Raw genomic sequence first — 23,033 nt, forward strand, 5'->3', positions numbered from 1 at the left:
CACATGGGTACTGCCCACTGTCCCCACACCCCCACACCCCCACACCATTGTCATGAGACGCTGGGAGGAAGAACGACCAATTTCTGTCTCTTAAAAATGAACACGATGGCGCTATGATGGTCCTTCCGTGCAAATAACTTTACTGAGGCCACTGGACCCGAACTGAAAGAAAAGCATGTACGTTTTCCTCTCAGCGATCCCCAGGCTTAACATGAGCCCTTGAGTGGCAGTCAGCAGGCTCAAAGTCACAGAGCCCCCCCCCCTTTTTTTTAATGCTTTCTCTCCTTTACCCACTTCACCAAATCCTTCTGAGCCAGGAGCGGTACCTTGGAAAAGAGCGAAAGAGACCTGAGTCCCAGCAAACAAGACATTTAGCTTACTGAGGTAGTAACGGACGATGAGCCAGGCTTTATTTTTAGGGCATCATGTGTATTAATAGATACAGCCTTCACAACAGCCCTGGGAGGTTCTCATTACTCCCCTTTTGTGCGGAAGGAAGCAGGCATGGAGACCCTCGAATACTAGAGATCGGTCTAGGGGTACAAATGTGGCTGAGTGTTGAAGACAGACTTCGGGGAGAGTCAGAGAGGCTTATGGGCTTGGGGCGAGTTACCCCAGGGTAATGAACAGTGGGTTCATTACCTGAAGCACCAGGATTTTAAGTAAAGTAACAGCATTAAGGCTCTAAACACAGTTGACCCTTGAACGGCCTGGGGGGGTTAGAAGTACCGGCCCCCTGACACAGTTGAAAATCCATGTGTGACTTTTGATTCCCCCAAAACTTAACTGTTTGTAACCTACTGTTAACCGGAAACCTTCCTGGTAACACAGAGAGTTGATGTATTATATGTATTAGATGCCGTTCTCTTACAGTAAAGAAAGGTGAAGAAAATGTTGAGACAAACGTAAGGAAGAGAAGATCTATTTCCAGTACCGTATTGTATTTGTAAAAAAAATAAAAATCAATCTGTATATAAGTGGATCCACCCAGTTCAAACCCGTGGGATTGAAGGGCCACCTATAGCATAAGAGCAGGTGTTGGCATTAATGTGTCAGGGTAGTTTATAAGGATGATTGTAGAATCGGCCTGCTTGTTGTTGAACTTGGGGTGGACTGGGGGGTGGAGGGAGATGTTGAGATGAAGGAATAGGTGGGTTGTAGAGGAGCAGAGTCCCTGCAAGCGCCACTCGCACAGTTGACCTGTGACATTCACAGAGTTGGCCAAAGCTACAGGCTAAAGTCTCAGGGCATCGACAAAAGGCAAGATCAAAGTGGGCCTTCAGCCTGATGGCTCACCAGAGGTTGCCTCCTGGGTTTGAAAAGATTCCTCCTTTTGCTTCCTAGGCCTTTCACACATCAAGGCATCCCAAGGAATCTCACTGAACTGGCTTTGTAAGCAGTTGACCCTCTTGACTATCGACCCTCTCCCCCAGACTGAAGAAGCTTTCACCCTGCCAGTTACCAACTCCAGCGGACAGGCGTGCCATGTGACCTGATCAAAGAGCCAGGGTGCAAGCAGAGAGTGGCTGTAAGGCTCCTGGATTAATATCAAGCCTAAGACTTAAGCATGGAGACACCACTGTGGTTGGAACTTCCTGCGAGCGGTCCCCCTCTGAATGGCTTGTGGTCACTGAGAAGCCTCTTCGCAGGTGGGGCGCGTGTGTGTGGGTGCATGTGTGTCTGAGACAGCACAAAGAAAGAATGATTACTCAGGGCTTATGTCGCCAACCCCAGGGGCATGGAGAAGTGCCCCAAATCCTAAGCTAAGAAGCAGAGACAGCAGCCAAGCGCCACCATGTTCCGGGGGTCCATGGAGGCGGCCCAGAAAATCGTGACAGCGAGTCTGACTATCGTGAGACGACTTCCTTTCCCTTCTTCCCTCGTGTATGTTGGGGACCTGCTAAGACAACAGTTACTTGAAGAACAAATGACTGGGCCAGAGCACGTAACAACGCCAGCCCTGTTTCTTTTCCAGGGAGCCGTGAGGATGAACGTCATCTGCTGTCCTTGTCCCATGACATAACCGACCAGCTTCTGCCCATCCAGCCAGATCTGAGAGGCAAGCTGGCCGTCATCCTGAGATTTCACAGCCCGGATTCTTCTCCTAGTCTTTGAATGCAAAGTAACGTGAACCTGTTCGAGGATTTAAGCGACAGCTCCATAGAGGTTTTGAATATTAGAGGAGCTGGAGCATCATCTCACCCGACTCAGTCATTTTTACGTTGAGGGAACTGCGATTCAGACAGGTGTGCCCAGAGCCACAGAGAGGTTGATGGCGGAGCTGGGCAGGATGAGAACTGTGGACTTCACGGTCTTGTGTTTTCTCCTGTGGCGGTGGGACCCCGCGAGGAAAGCCCTGGGAGGTGCCCATGCCCTCAACACCCTCCCTCCAACACCCGCCCCGTCTCGTGCCCTGTGGTGTGCCCTCTCCCCTTCCTCCCGCCGCACCTTCGGCTGCCTGCCGGGCCTGCCCAGTGTTGACGCCCAGGCCAATGCTACCTCCTCTGTGTCGGTTTCCCTGACCTGTCCCAGCTCTCCTTGTTCCCTGCCCCGCGACTCTGCGGCACCTTGGCTCAGGCCGTGTGTCTTAGAACCTGAGTTGTGCCATTATCTTTGCGGTGCAGATCACTTTCAGTGAGGTCATTTGGAACCAGACAGGGGGATTCGAATTCTGGACCTACCACCTGATAGCTCTGTGATCTCGGAGAGGCTGTTCATAACTTCTGGGGCCTCAGTCTCCTCGACTGCAAAGCGAGCACGACAATATCCAGTTCGCACAGTCGCTCTGACGAGCCGAGGAAATCTTTGTAGAAGGTGCCCAGAGCAGTGCCTGGAGCACAGCACGAGGTGCACAGCTGTCGCCTCCTTCCGCCAGCCTCCACTCCCCCGCCAGCTGCTAGCCTCTCAGAGGCCACTTCTTTCCCTCTTTTGCTGGTGTCCTAGGACTTGGCACACAGTACATTCTCGGTAGATTCCTGCTGGTGGATTGGAAGGACAAGACGATGGGTTTGATCTCACGTCCACCGGAGTCCCTTCGCTGGCCACCGACACTTCAGCCCCATCCTGTAGTCGGCTTATGACTTCGTTTCTCTCTCTGTCTAGCAGGCGTCCTTGCACGTGGTGCTCCTCTGTTTGGTACTATTCTCTCGTGATACGGATGCTTGTATGGAAACTAAATGTCAGGTACTCCCGGCCCTTAGCAATTTGGATCGATACGGACAGAATGCTGTCAGGCTGCCCATGATTCCTACAATGTCAGGTGATAACTTCCTCGTACAACGAAAGACTTGCTCGTGTGGCTCCGCTTGCTGTGGTCTGGGCTGTCCTGGGTGCAAGGTTCAATGCCTTCAGCAGTTTCCACACACACACACACATACACACACACACACACACACACACAACCAAAAACCTACACCAAGATTTTGTGGGTGTGAATCCTCTGCTGAAGATCTGAAAGGTCACAGGGAACAGATTCCATCATGAACCAGGTGGGTTTTTCCACCATCTGACAGGCTCAGACCTTCTTTTTCTCTTCCTCTGTCTGCACAAGCCACATCTGTCCCCTTTCTTGCACAGAATCCTCTAACCCACAGCTGAATTCTTTGGGGGAGGGGTGTCACCTCCTACCCGCTAACATTAAAAAAAAATTTTTTTTAGTGTTTATTTATTTTTGAGAGAGAGAGAGAGAGAGAGAGCCAGAGCATGAGCGGGGAAGAGGCAAAGAGGGAGACGGAGACACAGAGTCTGAAGCAGGCTCCAGGGTCCGAGCTGTCAGCACAGAGCCCAGCGTGGGGCTCAGACCCACGAGCTGTGACATCATGACCTGAGCAGAAGTCGGACGCTTAACCTACCGAGCCACCCAGACGCCCCTGCCCGCTAACATTTAAACTAAGGTACAATTCTAAACAAACCCTGTTCCTTTCCAGAGAGGAATTTTAGTCGACGTTTCTTAATACGATAATATTTTTCTACCTGGTAAGGTAGAGAAGTCCCACCTAGATTGTAAATTCTTGAAGGTAAACGCTGTGTTAAGCTTTATTCGCACCCCCTCCCCCCACCACCTGATACGATGTAGGGTGGGGGGGGGGGGCACTTACTGAGCACAAGATAAAGGAAGTTAAATTAAATTAAAAGCCATAGAAAGAAGACTGGCATGTATCCCTTGGTTAAGAATTATTAGAGCCCTAAATATAAGGAGGTCTCAGAAGGAAGGCAGGGTCACTTTTGAATGGCTCGAAGTGGAATCAAAGGGACCGAGCGCTGACCTACTTAGCATGTGCTTCATAATAATGAAATGGAATCAGGAAGAGACTGTGTGCCTGCGGCCTCCGCACCACCTGTGTTCCCATTTTCAAACCACCGTTTCCTGTGACAGAAAACTCCAGCTCTCCCTCTTCTTCCTCAGTCCTGTAGTGAGTGAGGCCTCTCAGAACGAAATCAGAGCAACGTGGTCCCGCGGCCCGTTGGCCCCATTGTTCATTCACAAAGAAATCCAATCTGAACGTTTCTAAATAGGAGGTGGGGCCTTTTTCCACCCCTGGAGCCTCTTCGAAGCCGCTGAGGAGGCTGGTCGAGAACCCCGGCGCAATTTGTGAGCCCTCACCTTTGGTCCCCTCCCCTGTGGGTTGTGGTTTAAACCTGACAACTTGGCCCGGAGCCACGCCTCCAAGGCAAAGGATGGGGGGCCTTTTTTTTTTTTTTAACCTCTAAAAGTCCATTGCCACAGACACGCAAAAGCTGTCCCTCCTCAAGTCCGCCAAACCTCATTCTTCCAGGAGAGAGAGAAGAAAACAAAAAAGAATCTGAGAAACAAACGTAGTCTCCCCCAGGACGTAGTGAGGTGCTGCCGTAACGGTCTGAGAACAGATCTCCTTCCTGCCTTTCATGTGGTTCTGTCTGCAAGGCCGTCTGCAAAAGCTCAGAGCGACTTGAAGAAGTCAGCCAACCTTCAAAAAACACCTTCTCGTCGACGGTGGCTTCCACTCAGAATTGGGGATGCTCACAACCCATACGCTAATTTGAGGTCCGGGACCACCCAAGGGAACAGTTGCACAGAGTTTCCGGGTTCCAGAAAAGCCCCTCACGCCCGCCTATCCCACCCACACTGTGTTGCAGAGGCTGCTGGTTGTGCCCACACTTTTCCGCATCCATTCACGGAAGCACGGGTGTTGTCCAGTCCCGGGGCCGGCCAGCCGCCCTTGCGGCAGGGGTGGCCATGTGACAAGGCTCTAGCCCATGAGGTACCTTCCAGCCTCCACCCTTCCGCCACTGTTGTCACGCCGGCCGGACTGGGTGCACGATGAAGAGGGACGTGCCTCTGCCCTCGGTAGCAGTGGGTGCTCCCTGGCCCTGTTAGAAAGGGGGAGCCCCTGGGGCTCACTGGCAGGTGTCACCTGTCTCTTCCTCTGCGCTAACCCAGGCTTGCTGAGCCAACTTGTTGGCGATCTACGGAAAAGTAGCTTCTTTCCAAGAGGAGCTCCCAGGGACATTCCCTTTTAGTTGAATTGCTTAAGGTTTTGTATTATTCGTCCTGGCATAGATGTAACTCTTTCCGAAGACGGTCACGAAGGACAACAGCGAGGCCCACCCCGTCGACCCACATCAATATGCTCTGGGTGACCTCGCGAGAGTGCTTTGTAGCACCCTAAGATTTGGACTTGGCAATAAAGGTGCTTCCTAGCAAGAGACATTAAGATGTTTCTTACCGTGCTCACTGGGAATCAGCGGAAACAAACAAACAAACAAACAAACAAAGACATTTCTTACTGTAAAATAATGAAGTGGCCATTGGAAGAAGGATGAGTATACCACTGGGAGCCTGGACAAATGTCATCAGAAAAATGGCACAGTGAAGAGATCTCCAATAAACCCTCAGACTCCACCGCTCGGTCCCAAGGCTGGAATTTCCCTTGTATGAAGTCTTTGTTAAACTAACAGCCACTCCTCATCATCTCTTGATGGGTCACTGCAAGGGTGGCCCTTCCCCATAACTAGTTTCTCTTTCTGCTGCCTCTTCCCTGCCCCCACCTATTCTCCACACCACTGAGATCTCTCTCCGAAATGCAAAGCCGATCGTGTTACTCCTCTATCGATTATCGCTTCCGATTGCCTGTAGGGTAACACAGGACAAGACCCAGCTGCCTCTGCTTTTCCCTCTGCCTGGAATGTCTTTCTTTGATCTGCTTGGGCAATTTGTATTTACTCTCCAAAACCCACTTGGTGTCGCATCCTCTGCGATGGTCTCTCTGATTCCTTCAGATAGCCTCAATCATTCCTTCTTCTTTGTTACTTCTGTTCTGCCCGTACCACTACACGATCTAGGATTAGCTACTTCCAGAATGATCTCTTTCCTTAAGGGCAAGGATCAGGTCTTTTTTTTTTTTTTGTCTTCGTGCACTCAGCACCTAACACAATGTTGGAACGTAGTGGAATCTCAACAGAGGTTGTCAAACTAAGCACAGTATTTTAAGGATTAGTAATACTCATTAAACACAAGTCAACAAGCTAATAGAACTCTGTTTTCTGTCTTTAGGCAGCCTGGTATACTGGGAACGGCATGCCACAGCCCAGCCATGTGAATTTGTTCTGATGTGCCATTGTTCCCCACCCCCAGAGGCAGGAGGGAGGGATCTCTGTTTGTGTTATGGATTGAACTGTGCTTCCCCCAAAATTCACATGTTGAAGTCTTTAGAATGTGACCTTATTTGGAAACAGTGTCTTTACAGAGGTGATCAAGTTGAAATGAGATCACTCGGGTGGCGTTATGAGCTGAACTCTGTCCCTCCCCAACTCATATTTTGAAGCCTTAACCCTTAGTACCTCAGAATGCAAATGTATTTGGAGACGGGATCTTAAAATGGGCGATGAAGTTAAAATGAGGCCATTAGGATGGGCTCCAATCCAATCTTACAGGAAATCCGGGCACACGAAGAGATGTGTGCACACACAGAGGAAAGACCATAGGGAGGCACAGCAAGAAGGTGGCCATCTGCAAGCCAAGGAGAGAGGCCTCAGCGAAAAAGCCCAGCCCTGCCAACACTTTGATCTTGGACTTGTAGCCTCCAGAGTTGTGAGAAAATGAATTCCTGTCACTCAAACACCCAGTCTGTGGTCTTCTCTTATGGCAACACCAGAAAACCGATTACAGGGGAGCCCTGATCCAACATGACTGGTGCCCTTATAAGATGAGGGAATCTGAACGGAGATAGGCTCTGAGGGAAGAGAGTGTGAAGAGACACGAGGAGAAGGCAGCCACCTGTCAGCCACGGAGAGGGGCCTCCACAGACCTCTTCCTCACAGGTTCAGAAACAACCAGCCTTACCAACCATGTGATTCTGGACTTCTAGTCTCCAGAACTGTGAGGCAATACATTCTGGTGGTTGAAACCACCCCGTTGCTGGAACTCGGTCACGGCAGCCCTAGCAGCAAATATCCCTTGTAAACTTTGGTTAGCCTTCTTCCTACTGTACGTGCAAAGCGAATCATAGAATATTGACTCTGGACAGAGCTTCGTGACCTATGAAGACTTTGGAAAGCACTAATTAAACTCTTCTTGAACCACAGAGAAAAGCACAGAGAGAGTCCTTCCTTTTTTTGAGATAGGCCGGGGTAAAACTCTTCATGCCCTGTCTTTGCTCCAGGAGGTTTGCTATGACCACAGAAGCCTCAAGAAAAAACCTTGCATTTTTACAATTATTTACGAGGCGTTTCAAGCCCATCATGTTTTCCACGACTACTTAGGAGGATTCCAGGATCAGACAGCTCAGCCCTGCTACGTGCTCTGTGTGTGACCTTCCTATGTCTTTGCTTCCTCATCTGTGAAGTGGGGGTGTACTGATGCTCTTTGGTGGCTGTGAGAATTGAGTGCGAGGCCACACAAGTGGCATATAGTAAACAGTTAAGACCTGTCAGCGGTTACGATTTTAGATAAAGAATCTAAGCCTCAGACAGGTTAAGAGGCCTTACGCTTGCAAGTAAGCAGAGTGGCACTGGGTCCAGAGCCACTGGGGACACCTTCCGCAAACCCTAGAACGCCTCCCTCATAGACACACCAAGTCTACAGCGGGCTGAAGTCCCCTTGGAATGGCTCCTGTTCCCCGCACTGGATGCAGAAAGGAGAACGTCAGGGCATCAGTAATGCTCGGAGGGCCAGCAGCCAGGTCCTTCTGTCCCTGAACCCACCCGAGGCACGGACACAGGATCTGTCATTGAAAAGGGTCAGCGGTCTGTCTAGCTAGCTTCCACCCTCAGATGGCCACTTAATCGGCCCTCCCTTCCTTTTGATAGCAGAATAATGATGCTGTGCCTCCTGGAGAATGAGCAGTCAGAAGGTGGAGGCTTAGGTGCTAAACCTCGAGGAAGCATGGGGAGGGTACTTAAAGGCTACGAGCTTCACCTTCCTCGTCTGTCAAATGAGGCTGGCGATAACACTTAACCGGGAGGGTCATTGTGAAGACGAAGCAGATGAGACCTTTGAAAGCGCTCTGCCAATAACAAAGTACTATGTGGTTTGTCATCATTCCCGAACGCCACAGTCCAGGTCTTGGTCAGAGAGCTAACTCCCCGGGACATCCGACTTGCTATGAGGTTCACGGTCCATACCACTAACAGGTGGCCCTTCATTATACCCTGCTTTCCGTTACTGAGCAGATGCTTCACGTCTTATCATCACACCATGTGGCTGGAGAGCACAGGTCAGGTCCCATAGCCGTGCCCAATTTGCTGCACGGAGGGGGTCAACAAGTCTTATCGATGGTGCAGACCTGTCCCACCATGAGCGGACCGTGCACTGGGGAGTCGAGACCTGCCTCCCTTGCGGGTTAGAGCCAAGACAGGAGGGGAAAGGAAGAATCACAACGGGGAGGCCCGCGCTCTGGGTCTGACTCCATCGTTTCCCTCGGCTGGGAACTGAGCAGAATGCCCTCCCGGCGATCACGAGCGGCAGGCACCCACTGAACGCACCCGAGGAAGCTTTTATCAAGCGTAGAGAAAAATGTAAAGTGTCGTTACCAGGGTGGAGGCAGGAACCATTGGTTCCAGCTGGGGGCGGAGCCCGTGTCGTCAATGTGCCACACCGGCCCCCACCAGGGCACTCACCTGGCAGATCTGGCATGCACACGGACCCCGGGGTGAAGGTCTGCGAGTGGTTGCTGATGGGGTTGCTCACGGTGCAGACGTAGACGTTGTGGACGTGCTGAGGGCCCAGGCTGAGGTGCAGGTGGGAGCTGTTGGCCGAGACCGGTGGGTCGGCGCCCGTCTCCTCCCTCCAGCTGTAAGCCACATGGTCCCCCCTCTCCACTTCGCAGGCCAGCGTCAAGCTGCAGTTTCCGTTCTCCTGGGTCCAGTTCAGCACCTTTATTTCCGGAGTGGAGACCTGTTCTGTCAGGAGGTGGAGGAAAGAAGGCCTCACTCAAGTGAACCCCCTGGGATTCTGACTGGACCTTTTCGTCAGAAGAAAATGCAACCCGATGGTGCTTTTCCTTCCCCGTGGGTCTGCAGTGCGGTTTATTCTAGTGGGGACTTACTGGTTCCCCAAATCCCTCTCTCTCCACCACGCTCCCTTCCGGTGCGAGCTCGGGACAAAATAGAGAAAAACAATCCATCGTTTCGTCCCCTCCTACCACTACTGTTAGGAACCTACCTCCTCTTGCTAATACTCCTGATCTGATACTTGAGTATTACCTCCTAGATCTGAAAGAATGACTGGGTGGTGGGGTTTTTTATCTAGAGTGTGTGTTGGGAAGGGGTGCTCACTCTAATGCCATGAAATAGCCGAGGCCAGGGAGCAGGTTGTATTTATTTAGCGATTACTGTAGGACAGACACGATTCTGGCACTGCACGCTCATCATAGCCTTTAATCTTCTCAACAACTTTCTCAACAATCGTAGCCTACTAGTGATAAGTATTCCCATCTTACAGGTGAAGACACTGAGTCCCGCAGGGATGGCAGGGGTCACATATTATGTGAGCTCAGAACCTAGGTCTGTCTGACTCTGAAATCCAGCTTCTTCCTTGGACTCGAGAAGACTCTCGTGGTTGCATAGACCGCACTTTCCAAGGTAAGAATTTAGGTGACAAGATGTGACAAAGGCAATGAACTGTTCTGGAAAATGCATGATGGGTCGTCCCTGGGGGGCACTACTGGAGTGGCCAGAACTCCCTGGTACCTGTCAGGGGGCTGAAGGGAGTCTGCATACACTGTGTGGAGGAGGGGGAAGGACTCTCCTGATGTCCTCCTGTAGGCATCTGGGGATTTCAAAGAAATGCTGGGTAGGTGAGGCTGTCTATCCCATCTCAGAGATAAGTCTCTCTATAAAGGAGCCTCTGGGCTTGAAAGACACAAACTCTGGGTGCATTCGAGAGGGGCTGGCAGTTAAAGAGGCTCAAAAAAAGCACTGGCCTTGGACTCAGATGGACCTAGGTTCTAGTTTAAGTTCTGCAACTAAGCGACTTTATAACCAGAGTCTCTGTTGCGATGACAAAAAAAAAAAAAAAAAGAAGAGCCCTTCTAGCAGGTGGATGTGGTCCTGTTCCTGGGCATGGGGCGTGGGAGTGGTCCATGGGCTGAGACTCAGCTCTCCTTTGCCCAGGCCCCTAGTGCAGGGGACCAGCCACGAGGACGTGTGTAAGCACATGACGGTCCTGTGGATTTCAATGTCTTCATCTATGGAAAAGAGGTCGGACTTGATCCGCGGCATTCAAACATTTTAAAAATCGGGGGAAAAACAAAACCCTTTTTCAAGCCAAGTCTTATTTGCAAATTGAGACTCTCAGGCTCCTAGGCCCTGTAGTCTGTGCGCAGCTAGGCTCCTCGTCTTTGGCAAATGGGGGTAGTAATTAGTGCTCTCAGCTACCACCAATGGGCCATTTGGACAAAAAAGATTTGCGAATCTCTAAAACCTCTTCCTAAACCACAGTTTAAACACCCTGGACTTGCTGATCTTTAAAAGTCACTCCCAATCTTGGAACCCTCGCTAAATTCTTAGGCAAGGGACTATCGCTGCCCACCCACCCCCCACCCCCGCCTGGTGGGGACTGGGGAAACCCTGTCATTACCAAAGAGCTTCAGCTGCAGACAAAAATGGCGAACTGAAAAGTTCTCCTCCAGGGTTGTGAAGTACCAGCCCTCATTTTCCTTCTTGCTTTGCAGGATCTCCAGCTTCAGGTTTTCCGGATGGAATTTATAGCCATTTTCCAGAAAGCGTAGAGAGGCCCTTTCTGGCAGACTCAGAGACATGATTTTCCTCTTGACATTTTTTTGCGGTGATTCTGACTTTGTGACCAGGATGTGGATGCTCTTGTTCATGCTCTTACTTATGCCTTCAGATGCCAGGGGCAGCAGCAAATTTCCTCCCAACTGCTTGGTGACCTCTTGACAATTCATCAAGCTCTCACCTGTGGGAGGAGGAAGAAGAAAGTCCCTTATTGTGTAAGTTTTTGAGAATCACATCCTCTCTGTGGATCAGGAATGACAGAATATAGGTGCTCCTTCTTCCTCCCGGCCTCTCCCTGGCACTGCCAGGTGCTTAGCAGCCAATAAGGACAGTCACGATAGTCCCGCTGTATTCTCAATGTTTCAAAAATCCCAATGGAAATCTTAAATTTTTTTTTACATTAAATATTTATTGTCACATCGGTTTCCATACAACCCCCAGTGCTCATCCCAACAGGTGCCCTCCTCAATGCCCATCGCCCACCTTCCCCTCTCAGTTTGTTCTCAGTATTCAAGGATCGCTTATGGTTTGCCTCCTTCCCTCTCTGTAACTTTTTTCCCCCCTTCCTCTCCCCCATGGTCTTCTGTTAAGTTTCTCAGGATCCACATATGAGTGAAAACATATCGTATCTGTCTTTCTCTGCCTGACTTATTTCACTCAGCATAATACCCTCCAGTTCCATCCACATTGCTACGAATGGCCAGATTTCATTCTTTCTCACTGCCAAGTAGTATTCCATTGTATATATAAACCACATCTTCTTTTTTTTTTTTATAATGGAGGTGTACAGACTAACTGGGACACTGGATTTCTTTGGTCTAGGAGAGAATTCTCTCAACTCAGATTTATAGTGAAGGCACAGAGAAGCGAAGATGTGGAAAAGTTAAATGACATCCCTAAAGTCACGTAATCCGGGTCTGCTAATTCCTTGACCAGACTTCTCACCACCACTGGGTACATAATATGAAGGGTGGAGAGCAACCGAAGCTGATTCGGAGCTTGTGAGCCCAGGACACCAAGGCTACAGAACGTCATTTTTCAGATGACAAAGAAAGAGAAAAGTCTGAGGGGTGTGGAGCCAGGCAGGTAGTAAGCCCAGGGTTCAAACTGTGGAATTCTTGCTCTCCAAAAAAACTGTTAAATAGTTCCCAATATCAAGGGTGAGAAATTATTTTACTTCTCTTTTTCAAAAGAGCTGAGCCAACAACAACAACCAAAAAAAGAAAGAAAAAGAAAGAAAGAAAGAAAGAAAGAAAGAAAGAAAGAAAGAAAAAAGAAAAAGAGAGAGAGAGAAAGAGAGAGAGAAAAAGAAAAAGAAACCCAAAACCAAACCTTTCAAATCACTGTAAGGGATCCTACTGCTGACTATTTAACACCTCCTCTCCTCTTCTCAAACTGATGACCTCAGCTGTTGACTCTGATTCTCATTTCACTGAGAAAGTAGTAGAAACAAGAGGAGAATTTCCATTTGTAGCCACCACCAGGAAACCTACCTACTTAGATGGGTAGTCTGTGCTCCCCTTAGGTCTAGCCTCTTCCTTCACGGAGCACTCGCCCATTTCAAGAATTTGCTCTCGCAATTGCCCTCATCCCTTGCATCATCAGCTTCGTTATTGGCATAGAATGTTGTGGGTTATTTCCATCAATACACAATAAACCCACTTGTAACTTCCCTCATTTACAAACCCCTCCCCTGACCCCAGGTTCATCCCTAGCCGCTGCCTCATATCTCTCTTTTCCTTTATTGCCAAGCCCTTTAATGTGTGTTGATATTTTCTGTTTCCATTTCCTGACCCATTTTCCTGTGCCCGCTCCTGGCAGCTGCTGTTCCTTACTACTCACTGCAAGGTCACTCGTCGAGGTCATTGTATGCACCGTGGCGCCAAGTCCATTCTCCATTCTCATCTTGCTTTCTCAGGAGCACTTGACATGGTTCCCCACTCCCTCTTTGAAACAGTCTTCATTCAGTCCCCTGGAGCATCACGCTCCCCTGGTTTTCTTCCTCTTTCATTGGCTGCCCCTTGTCAGTTTCCTTGACTGGAACCTGCTGCTCTTAACCTCTAAATATTGGAGCATGCCAGGACTCAGTACTCAGACCTCCTCTCTCCCAGCCACGTTCATCCAGCTGCATGGGCTGCATACTTCTGGAATGCTTGCAGAGATAGATCTCCCTCCCAAACTGCCTACACGGATCAGCACTCGGAGGTCTGAAGGGCACTGCAAACTCAGCAGATGAACTCTTGGTTCTATAGCCCCTTCTACCAACGGCATTACAACTCTCCTGAATTCTCAGACCGAAGCCTTTGGAATCATCCTTGACTCCTTTCCTTCTCTCATACTCTGCATTCAGTCTATCAGCAAATCCTGTTGGCTCTACCGTCGGAAAAGATCTGCAATCCTAGCACTTAGAACCTCCCTCATTTCTGCCACCATCGTCATAGCCTGGCATGGCCATTGGCTTCCAACTCATCCCCCGGCATCCATACAGCGGGCGGAGTCATCTTTTAAACCTATGTCAGCTTTTGTCTCTCTCTTGCTTTTAAACTTCCAGGGCTTTCTAGCACCCATGCAAAAAATATCCAAAGGCTTTATTATGGCTTCAAAGATGGTGAGCAACCCCGCCCCTGACCCCTCTCCTGCCCTCTCTCTCCGCTCACTGCACTCCCGTCACACCGGCTCACACACCTCACCAAGATCATTCCCAGCTCCAAGCTTTGGCTTTTGCTGTTCTCTGGAAATCTCTTCCCTTCCATATCTAGGCAGCTCAGTCCTCCACTTCATTTTAGGTTTCTGCTCAAAAAAATTATTTCCTCTGAGAAACCGGCTCTGACCATTTTATATGTAAAATAGCACTCCTACCGATTGCACACTTACCACTGTCTGGCGATACATTGCATATTTGCTTATTTTATTTCTGTGTCCCTGGCTAGGATGCAAGTCTCCAAGAGGAAGAATTTCATTCTGTTCAATTGTTTTGTCTCTAACACCGACAGCAGTAGTTGGTACGTGGTAAGCTTTTCGCAAATATCTGTTTGATCTACGACTGCAAAAAATGACATTACCTGACCAAAATCTCTTTTATTGAGCTGTGCCCAATATATAACTGAACTTAACCATAAGTTAATTCTCATAAAAGAAGGAGCCCATGACTCAGAGAGCATAGATTGTTCTAGTTGATAAGGAAGCCAGAAAAGTAACACAAAACCACCTGGTTAAGTAACGCAGGCACTTAGAAAGGACACAATTGACTTGTGACTAAGATTGGCTGTTGGAGAATTGGACAGACCAAATCCTCTCCGCACCAAAAATGCCCTGAAATCCCAGCACTGGCCCGTAAAGGGCCCGGGGGGCGTTGGGCTAGAGATTCCGAGGTGGGGGGAAGCACGAGGCAGTCCACATGGGCTGAAACAAGGGCGACATTGGGGGAGACTCATAACAATGAAGGAAAAGGAGTTTACAGGACGAGATGGGGGGAGCCCCTCACCAAAGGAATCGAAGAAAGCAAGTAGGAAGGGAAAGAGGACAAGAAGAGAAGGAGCAGATTCGAGAAGGGCAGGCTGAGTGACGTGTGCACGCTCACTCACGGGGAGTGGCATTGAAACTTGGTCAGGAAGAGACCCTCACACCCTGCAACCCACACGAAGAATGAAGACCTACCAACTGACTCCGTGTCAGTGGCTGGGGCAGGAGGGGGGACTAGAAACCAGCACCACCTAAACACAAGTGGAAAAAAATAGGGGGACTTTAAAGTGGTTCACAAAACCCTTCAAGTGGAGTCCCTGCTCCTGAAACTTCCTACCGTCTGATGAGTGTTTTCCAGTGGGTCTCTGATTCAGTCAGCCCCTGTTTACTAAATCGTCTGGAGGAAACACCAACTCACTTTCTTCAAGGGTAATTCTACTTAGAAAGTAGAGTGATTCACGTGGACCCATGGATATTTTCCTGAAATCAGCAGCATTTAGCCAACCCTTCACGAGATGGGATTCTACTTAATGACAGCCACCCCCCGCCCTCCATTTTTCTGCCGCCATGACGCTTTCACATCTCCCTATAGCGTTTCTTTCGAGTGGAGGAGGGGGCGGCCCTTAACAGCTCTCACTTCTTATGGCAGATCTAGGCCCAGGGAGAAAAGATAACTTGTCCAAGCCTGCTTTGTAAGCTGCAGTCCCATGAACCATCCTCTTTTCCCTTGTTCCTTGATGTTGCTGGGTCTTTCTGTCTCAGAGTATTTGCATTTACCCCAGCCTGAATGCCTGTTGCCCCCCTGTATTTCCCTGGCTGCCTCCTTCTGTGTTTCAGGTCTCTGCCTCTGACCCCTGGCTTAGTCTAGGCCTCCCTGCCAGTGCCTCCCGTGCCTTTGTTTTTTTTTTTTTTTTTTTTTTTAATTTTTTTTAACGTTTATTTATTTTTGAGACAGAGAGAGACAGAGCATGAACAGGGGAGGGGCAGAGACAGAGAGAGACACAGAATCCGAAGCAGGCTCCAGGCTCCGAGCTGTCAGGACAGAGCCCGACGCAGGGCTCGAACTCAGGGACCGTGAGATCATGACCTGAGCCGAAGTCGGACGCTTCACTGACCAAGCCACCCAGGCGCCCGATCCCGTGCCTTTGTATCACACCTGCGTCTCATCCATCACGCTTTTAACCCTGATCTGTGCCTGTCATCATGACTTAAGAATAAGCTTCCAGGAGTAGTCACTGGGTCTGTTTTGTCCACTTGGAGTCCTAACGCCCAGCTGGAACATAGCAGAAACTCAGTTGCCCAAGAGAACAAAACACTGAATGAGATGAATAAGTGAATGAACAGAGAGGCTAAGTTCTCCTCTCTCCCAAATCAGGACGTTTTACCTTGACGCCACCCCTCAGGAGTATAGGATGGGGGCAAACGGTGGGGACCTTTGTCCCCGCTTGCCAGGTGAGGACAGGGAAAAGCCGTGGCTGTAGACCCTGGGTTTTAGCTCAACAGACCACTTGCCATTTCCCCTTGAACACTCAGAACCCTTCACCTCTGCATTGGTGCCTTCATCTGGAATATTCTCTTCAAGTCCTATAAAAACCCAACCTACCAGATGTATGTATTTGGGAAGACACACGAGGCAGAAGGGGGATTTGTCTCCACTGTATACCCTTTTGTACTGAGGAAGTTTTATAGACGTATGCATGATACCCATATTTATTCCAATAAACAAACTAGCTCACACAAAACATTAAACGAAAACTTACTTGATGAAAGCAGTTCCTATCCACTTTCCAAACTCCAGACCAGATACTTCCAGACGCCCTCTACTTCCTTCTATGATCTTATCACCTTCTCTCATCTTTTGAATATTCCCGTACTTCCATTCAATTAAAAGCAACTTACATGCTCCAATTATAGGTAACATATTCTAATATTCACCGTGGGACCTGGATATGGATTTTGGCATCCCCTCCCCCACCGAGCATAAGTTTATCTAGCGTCATTTATCGAGGCTTCTGAAGTCAGGCTGTGTGACTGCAGAGAAACTGTTAAACTACTCTGTGCCTCTCATTCCTTTTTGGGTAAAACTGTAACGGTAACGACAATAACACATATCTCATAGGGTTGGTGTGAAAATTCAATGAATGATACACATAAAGCACTTGGAACCCACGGTGCCTGGTATAAAGCAAGCAGGCTGTGCTTACTATTATTATCCATTCAACAAACATTTGTGGAAGGGCTCTCCTTTACCAGACACCATGTCAGGTGCTGGGCAGAGGCTGCGGTTGATGTTTCCTGCACACTTCACCAACGCCTGCCCCATCGTGTGTCTTAATAGACGGTTGCTGAACGGGATTGTCCAAAGTCAGTCTATGGGTAAAACCGAATAGCCCTGGCGTTCTGCTTTCCAGTCTGGTGCCAGAGACGTGAAGGTGATGGCTTCAGTAAAGCTTTTGAGAAATAGAAGGTGCTGAGGCCTCCGTCTCGGGATGGAACAGGCAGGTGAACAAAGTCGGGCCAAGTCTGGAACCCACACTCTTGCCCTTCATGTGTGAGAAGGAGGTGGGGTGGACCCCCACGGAGGAATACAAAATCCCCTTGGGGCAATTCATCCGTTGCAACAGACGCATCCCTCTGGTGGGGGATGCTGGTAATAGGGAGGCTGTGCATGTGTGGGAGTAGGGGGAAATCTTGGTACCTTCTGCTCATTTGTGCTGTGAACCCCAAACTGCTCTAAAAATAAAGTCTACTTAAAAAAAAAATACCATTGAGGGAATGGAAAATTCACTTTATTAGGGGAAGGGACATGTGGACTTTTTGATTTTTACAATTCTGACTCGGAATTGGGAGGCAAGCCGAGTAGAGACGGGAGGGAGACTGGGTCCCGATTTTACAAGAATCACGCTTCTTGGTTGAATAACTGTCATGGTTGACCTGTCCCACTTGCAAAGCATTTCCGTCTGTATTTAACCGGGGTTTCACAAAAGCGGGTGTATTTAAAAATAAAAACACTAAAAATTGTGTGTGTGTGTTTCAGAGAAGACAGCTGCCGCCTATTGGGTAGACACGCCCCACGGGGCTGGGCTGCTGCTCAGTAACCAGGGAGCCCCAAGCCTCCAATGAAGCACCTGGTGGACGCCATGGGGACACCGTGGGCCAGGCTGGCCAGCAGACAAGCAAGCCCAGAGATTTAAAACTACCATGCCACTGTTCAACCCCATCCCTCCTGACGGTCACTCAGAAATATCCCCAGGTGGGAAAGTCACAAATGGGACGCACCTGGAAGGGCTTGAAGTGGATCAGTTTGGCTTTCTGAGCCCTGAGCCCTGAGCCCTCAGAAAGCAGGAGCCAAGGGTCTGCCTGATTCTGAGGGAACCGGGGGTCAAGGAAGGGCCCCTTTATCTGGCAGTCTAACAAAAGAGACACCCCATGTGCAGCCTCTCCGACATCCCTAGCGTATCTCTGGGCTTTTCCTGGAAAAGTCCTTAATGGATTTGCGGTCTTGAAAACCCCAAGGGCAAAACACCGGAGCCTCAGGATTTCCCCCCACCTTCCCTAAAGCTGCTTCCACGCCAAGCTGCCTCCCCAAGTCTAATCGAACTCAAGACGCTTAAGCACTCCTCAGGGAGCCCAAAGTCCCTTCTCGCGGGGCCTTTTTAGTCTCAAATCCCTTTTCTCATAGCCCTGAGACTACTAACAGAACACCAGCGCGCCTTCGGAGGAACACGAGCCAGAAAGGCAGGAGCAGAGCCCAGGCGCAAAGGCTCTCTGATGCGTCTGGCACTATGGCTGGAGATGCCCTGACCCTTGAGAGTTCCCAATTCGCATTTCCCACTTCCTGTAACCAGCCCTGGACACCAAAAATCCTGGCCTCTCCCCCGCTTGCTGCCGTGGAAGGTTCCCTTCCAGGAAAGTAGCCACCGGTACGACCGCACTGTGGCCACTGCCTGTTCTCAGCTGATGCCTGGGGTTTTCACTTCTAACTTCTTTTTGCACGGCGGCGGCCCCTCTTTGTTGTTGGACCATGTTTCTGGCTTGTCTGCTCGCGTGTGTGAGGATCCCCTCCGAGGGGAGGGATGTAAGAGTCTCCTCTCAGAGCTCAGCCCGTCCATCTCAGCCCCACAGCCTGGGTCTTTGCCAGATGCAAAACCAACCGCTCAACCAGAACCTTGACCACACAGCTTCTCGCCCTGAGAGGCTGGTCTGGAACGTGGCCAGTGCCTTTGGCTTAGGGCTCCTGGTCTCCCAGCGTTGGTAAGACTGAGCCTTAAAATCCAGGCTCCAGGAACCCATGATATTCCTTCCTCTTTGAAAGAATCAGGAGAAACTCAGAACCAGTCCCCGAGGAGGAGGCAGCCAAGCCACAGCCCCCAGCCCCTGCTGACTCCTCTCTCTCTCTCTCTCTCCTTGGGCTGGCTGAGTCCTGGCAGGTAATGGTGGGACTCAGACCCTCAAACAGATGAGCACTTACCTGTTCCGCAGCTCAGCTCAAAAGCCAGGGAGAGAAACAGCAGGAAGTTCAAGGAGAGGAGCCCCTTGAGATCCATCAGCCAGTGAAGAAAGAGAAGGGAGCCCGGTGAGGAGCCCAGCAGCTGCTTGAAGGTGCCACGGCAGAGCGAGGTCAGTGTCAGGCAGAGCTGACACTCCCGACTAGTTATGCATCAGGAACCAGATGGCTTCCTGTGTCGCTGGGACTTTTTCTGCCTGAGTCTCGAGGATTGCTCATCTCCTTTCGGGCTTTTAAATCACTTGGCTGTTCCCAAGAAGTCCGAGTCAAGTGCACAGACTGCTGAAGCCGGGAAAGCGGCTCAGCAAGCCCAGCCTTGAGCAGAAACGGCCCCCCTCCCCTCTTTAGCTCCCTCTGCGAGCTCTGCCCCGCTAAGTCCTCTTAGAGCACAAAGAAGAGGCGGGGCTCTGGCAGACCATCCCGAAATCTAGTCACTCAGTTCAAGGCTGAACTTGGATGACTGAGCTTTAAAAGGTTCTGGCGTCTCACATCTGATTTGTTCCATAACTTCAGAGAACACCTCCACATGCCGTGGGGTCCTGCTGACAAAGCCACAGAGACAAGGGGGGGGGGGGCAAGGGCGTATTAACTGGCAGAAACCCAATTTCCCAGCTGCGTGCGTTGTGGTAGAACCCAGTGAGCCCTGGGTTGTGTGTGGGGGGAGGGGAGCCTTCATCTCAGGGCTTGTGTCTAACTTTCTGTGGAAGAGAAGGGGCTAGAATTGGCAGAAGAAACACATACGCTTTTCCAAGAGTTAAGCCATAGGGAATGAAACAATGGGAAGATGATTTTACTGGTGTGTGGGAAGAGACTTTGCAAGGCCAGCCCCTTGCGTTTTGAAATCCATTTTAACAGGTCACAGGCACTCTCCAATGGGCTTCCCTAAGGGAATCAGGGCAACAAGGGCTGGCGATCTAGGTGAACTTGCCCTTTATTCTCACTGCTTTTCCCCCCCCTCCTTCACCGGACACCGTCCTCCCCACAATACTACCCGGCGGCATGCTGGAGTCAGCGCGGACCAACTCCTGAGAGCCGGTGGTTAAATTTTCAGGCACCTTGCGAGCCGGGTGGTTGATCAGCACTGCCGTTATTAACAAGGTGGATGATGTGAAATTACGATTAAACGCGTTGTGTTAAAACTAAGGGAATAAAAACCCGAAACGCGTTACTTCCTAATTAGTTCACAACATTCGACTAGTATCTGTGCCCTTGAGGACGCTTCCATCTACTGTATCTTTACGGTGGAACTAAAATCCCAGATCACATGGGCTGCTGTGGTGCTCTTGCAGCCCTGCATTTGATCACTCACCATGTTGGTAGTTTGAAATCAGCCAGCGTGGGAGTGTATGTACCATGGAAACTGGCAAACGACAGAATCAGAGCTTTGGCTTAATGTTCTGTTGATTTTCTAGATGTAAGAAAGTGATAGAGAAAAAAGCAATGATTCAGTTTGAACTTAACAGCATGTCGTGACGGCAGCTTTGATGTCGTATTCAATAACCGTCGTCTCATTCAGCAAAGTCACAAGGGTCACTGATGAGCAAACGGGTTTGCAATGTATGTCTTTAACGTTGCACCTGTCTTCAGCTTAAAAAACAAACAAACAAACAAAAAAAACAACCCTGACTGTCAGCAAGAAGACAACAGAGCGAAGTATTTAAAGAGTTGAGAGGAAAAAGAATGCCAGTCTGGACTTCTGAATCCTGAGAAATTAGCCCTTCAAACGCGAAGGAGAAACCAAGACTTCCTTGGACAAACAAAAGTTGAGGGAATTTGTTGCCAGTGGTTTTGCCTTGCAAGAAATGTTCACGGAAGTTCTTCAGGGAGAAAGAAATGCTATAGGTCAGAAACCCAGAGGGGCGCCTGGGTGGCTCAGTTGGTTAAGCGTCCAACTTCGGCTCAGGTCGTGATCTCTCCGTCCGAGTGCGAGCCCCGCCGTCGGGCTCTGCTTCGGATTCTGTGTCTCATTCTCTCTCTGCCCCTCCCCCACTTGTGCTCTGCCTCTCTCTGTCTCTCAAAAATAAATAAACGTTTTAATTAAAAAAACAAAACAAAACAGATCTACATAAGGAGAGGAAGAACATCAGAGAAGGAGTAAGTGAAGGTCAAATAAAAACTTATTTTTCCTACTCATAACTGACTTAACAGATAACACTCTGTTCAAAATAATAATAATAATAATAATAAAATAAAATAAAATAATAATAATAGCAGGAATGTATTCAATTATGGGTGCTTATGTATATCCCTTATGTGTATATATGCTTATGAATGCTTATATATAAGTGAAATGAATGACAAGGAAACAAGGGCCAGGAGAGAGGAATTAGGATTATTTTGTTATATAAGGTACTCACACTACCCAGAAAGCAGTGTAGTGTTATTTGGCAGTGCGCTTGGATGAGTTGTAAGTGTATATGGCAGAATCCAGGGCAACCAGTAAAAAAATCAATAAAAAATAAAAGGTATAACGTACCTACTAAGAAAGGAGAGAAAATGAAGTGCTTAATGAAACTACAAAAGACAGAGGAAGAGTGGAAGGCAATAATAGTAACAAAGAACAAGGGAACCAAACAGAAAACAGTAACAAATACGATTAAATATTATCCTAACCGTATCAAGAATCACTTTGAGTGCCAATGGTCTAAACGAGCCAATGAAAAGACAGAGATTGTCAGAGTGGCTCAAAAAAACGAGACCTGATTGGCTCCTGGTGGGCAGCAGGGGCCATTCGGGAGGTGGAGCAGGGCAAGAGGTGGCAGGATTGGCTGGTGTAGGGCCCTGCCCCTTCTGCTTCTGGGGCCTGACTTCCTGTAGCTGGGCTTCCGCCAGGCCAGCGATAACACGTCCTTGCGATTTGGTCAAAGGTGCTCACTCTTTGAGACATCATGGTGGTGTACTGGTGACAGGCTGGGCTCAGCTACATCGGATACTTCCAGATCTTTGCAAAAGCAGTGAGAGACGCACTGACAACAGAATTCAAAACAGATGCCAAGAAGACTTCCGGCAGCAGCCTAAAAATTGTGAAAGTGAAAAAGGAATAGTCTTACTAAAGCTTGAAAAGCTACATTTTCAAGTTGAAGATGTGTGGGCACGTGTTACAGCAGATTGAAAAGGATCTCCCTTCATGGGAAAAAGACATACTTGTTCACAGATCGACAATGACAATACATTGAAGTATGATTCAAAAAGACAAAGATAAAGACAAAACCCAACTCTGTGTAGTCTATGAGAAACCCATTTTAAGTATAAAGACACATATAGATTAAAAGTAAATAGAGAGGGGCCCCTGGGTGGCTCAGTCAGGGAAGCCTCCGACTCTTGGTTTCTGCTCAGGTCATGATCTCACGGTTCCTGAGTTCAGACCCTGCTTTGGGCTCTGTGCTGGCAGGGTGGAGCCTGCTTGGGATTCTCTGTCTCCCTCTCTCTCTGCCTCTCTCCTGCTCACGCTGCCTCTGTCTCTCTCAAAAATAAATAAATTTTTAAATAAAAGTAAATAGAGAAAGAGAAAACATGCTAACCCAATAACAGCAGAATACGCATTCTTCTCAAGCTCACATGGCACGTTCACCAAAATAGACCACCTTCTGGGTCATAAGACACCCTGTAACAAATTTAGAATAATAGAAATCATACATTGTCTGTTCTCAGGCCACACTGGAAATAAACTGGAAATCAACAACAAAAAGCATCTGGAAAATCCCCAAATACGTAGAGATTAAACGATACATTTCTAAATAATACACAGGTCAAAGAATCTCTAGAGAAATTTTTCAATATTTTGAGCAAAATTAAAATGAAAACACAGTTTATCAAAATTGGTGGGATTCAGCAAAAAGTAGTGCTTAAA

The 23,033-nt window shown here is 49.0% G+C and overlaps 1 protein-coding gene and 1 pseudogene across 3 annotated transcripts in view; one reads left to right on the plus strand and one right to left on the minus strand.

Moving 5' to 3' along the window:
• Nucleotides 1-19,697, minus strand: part of SLAMF1 (signaling lymphocytic activation molecule family member 1) — a 35,729-nt gene extending 16,032 nt beyond the window's left edge. The window contains exons 1-3 of one of the 3 annotated variants that reach the window (XM_019433335.2): nt 19,148-19,697; nt 11,057-11,395; nt 9,097-9,378 (exon numbers count right to left, since the gene is read on the minus strand). In XM_019433335.2, coding sequence (XP_019288880.2) covers nt 9,097-9,378; nt 11,057-11,395; nt 19,148-19,223 — 697 coding nt within the window. In that variant the 5' untranslated portion in view covers nt 19,224-19,697. The remainder of the gene's footprint in view (nt 1-9,096; nt 9,379-11,056; nt 11,396-19,147) is intronic. The other 2 variants (XM_019433333.2, XM_019433334.2) reach the window with 2 other exon arrangements.
• A 2,374-nt stretch (nt 19,698-22,071) lies between these two features.
• On the plus strand, nt 22,072-22,227 carry LOC109257217 (ATP synthase subunit epsilon, mitochondrial-like; annotated as a pseudogene).
• Nucleotides 22,228-23,033: the final 806 nt, after the last annotated feature.

Source organism: Panthera pardus, unplaced genomic scaffold (assembly GCF_024362965.1).
Source record: "Panthera pardus isolate Hobbes unplaced genomic scaffold, ASM2436296v1 HiC_scaffold_21, whole genome shotgun sequence".
Taxonomy (NCBI): Eukaryota; Metazoa; Chordata; class Mammalia; order Carnivora; family Felidae; genus Panthera; species Panthera pardus.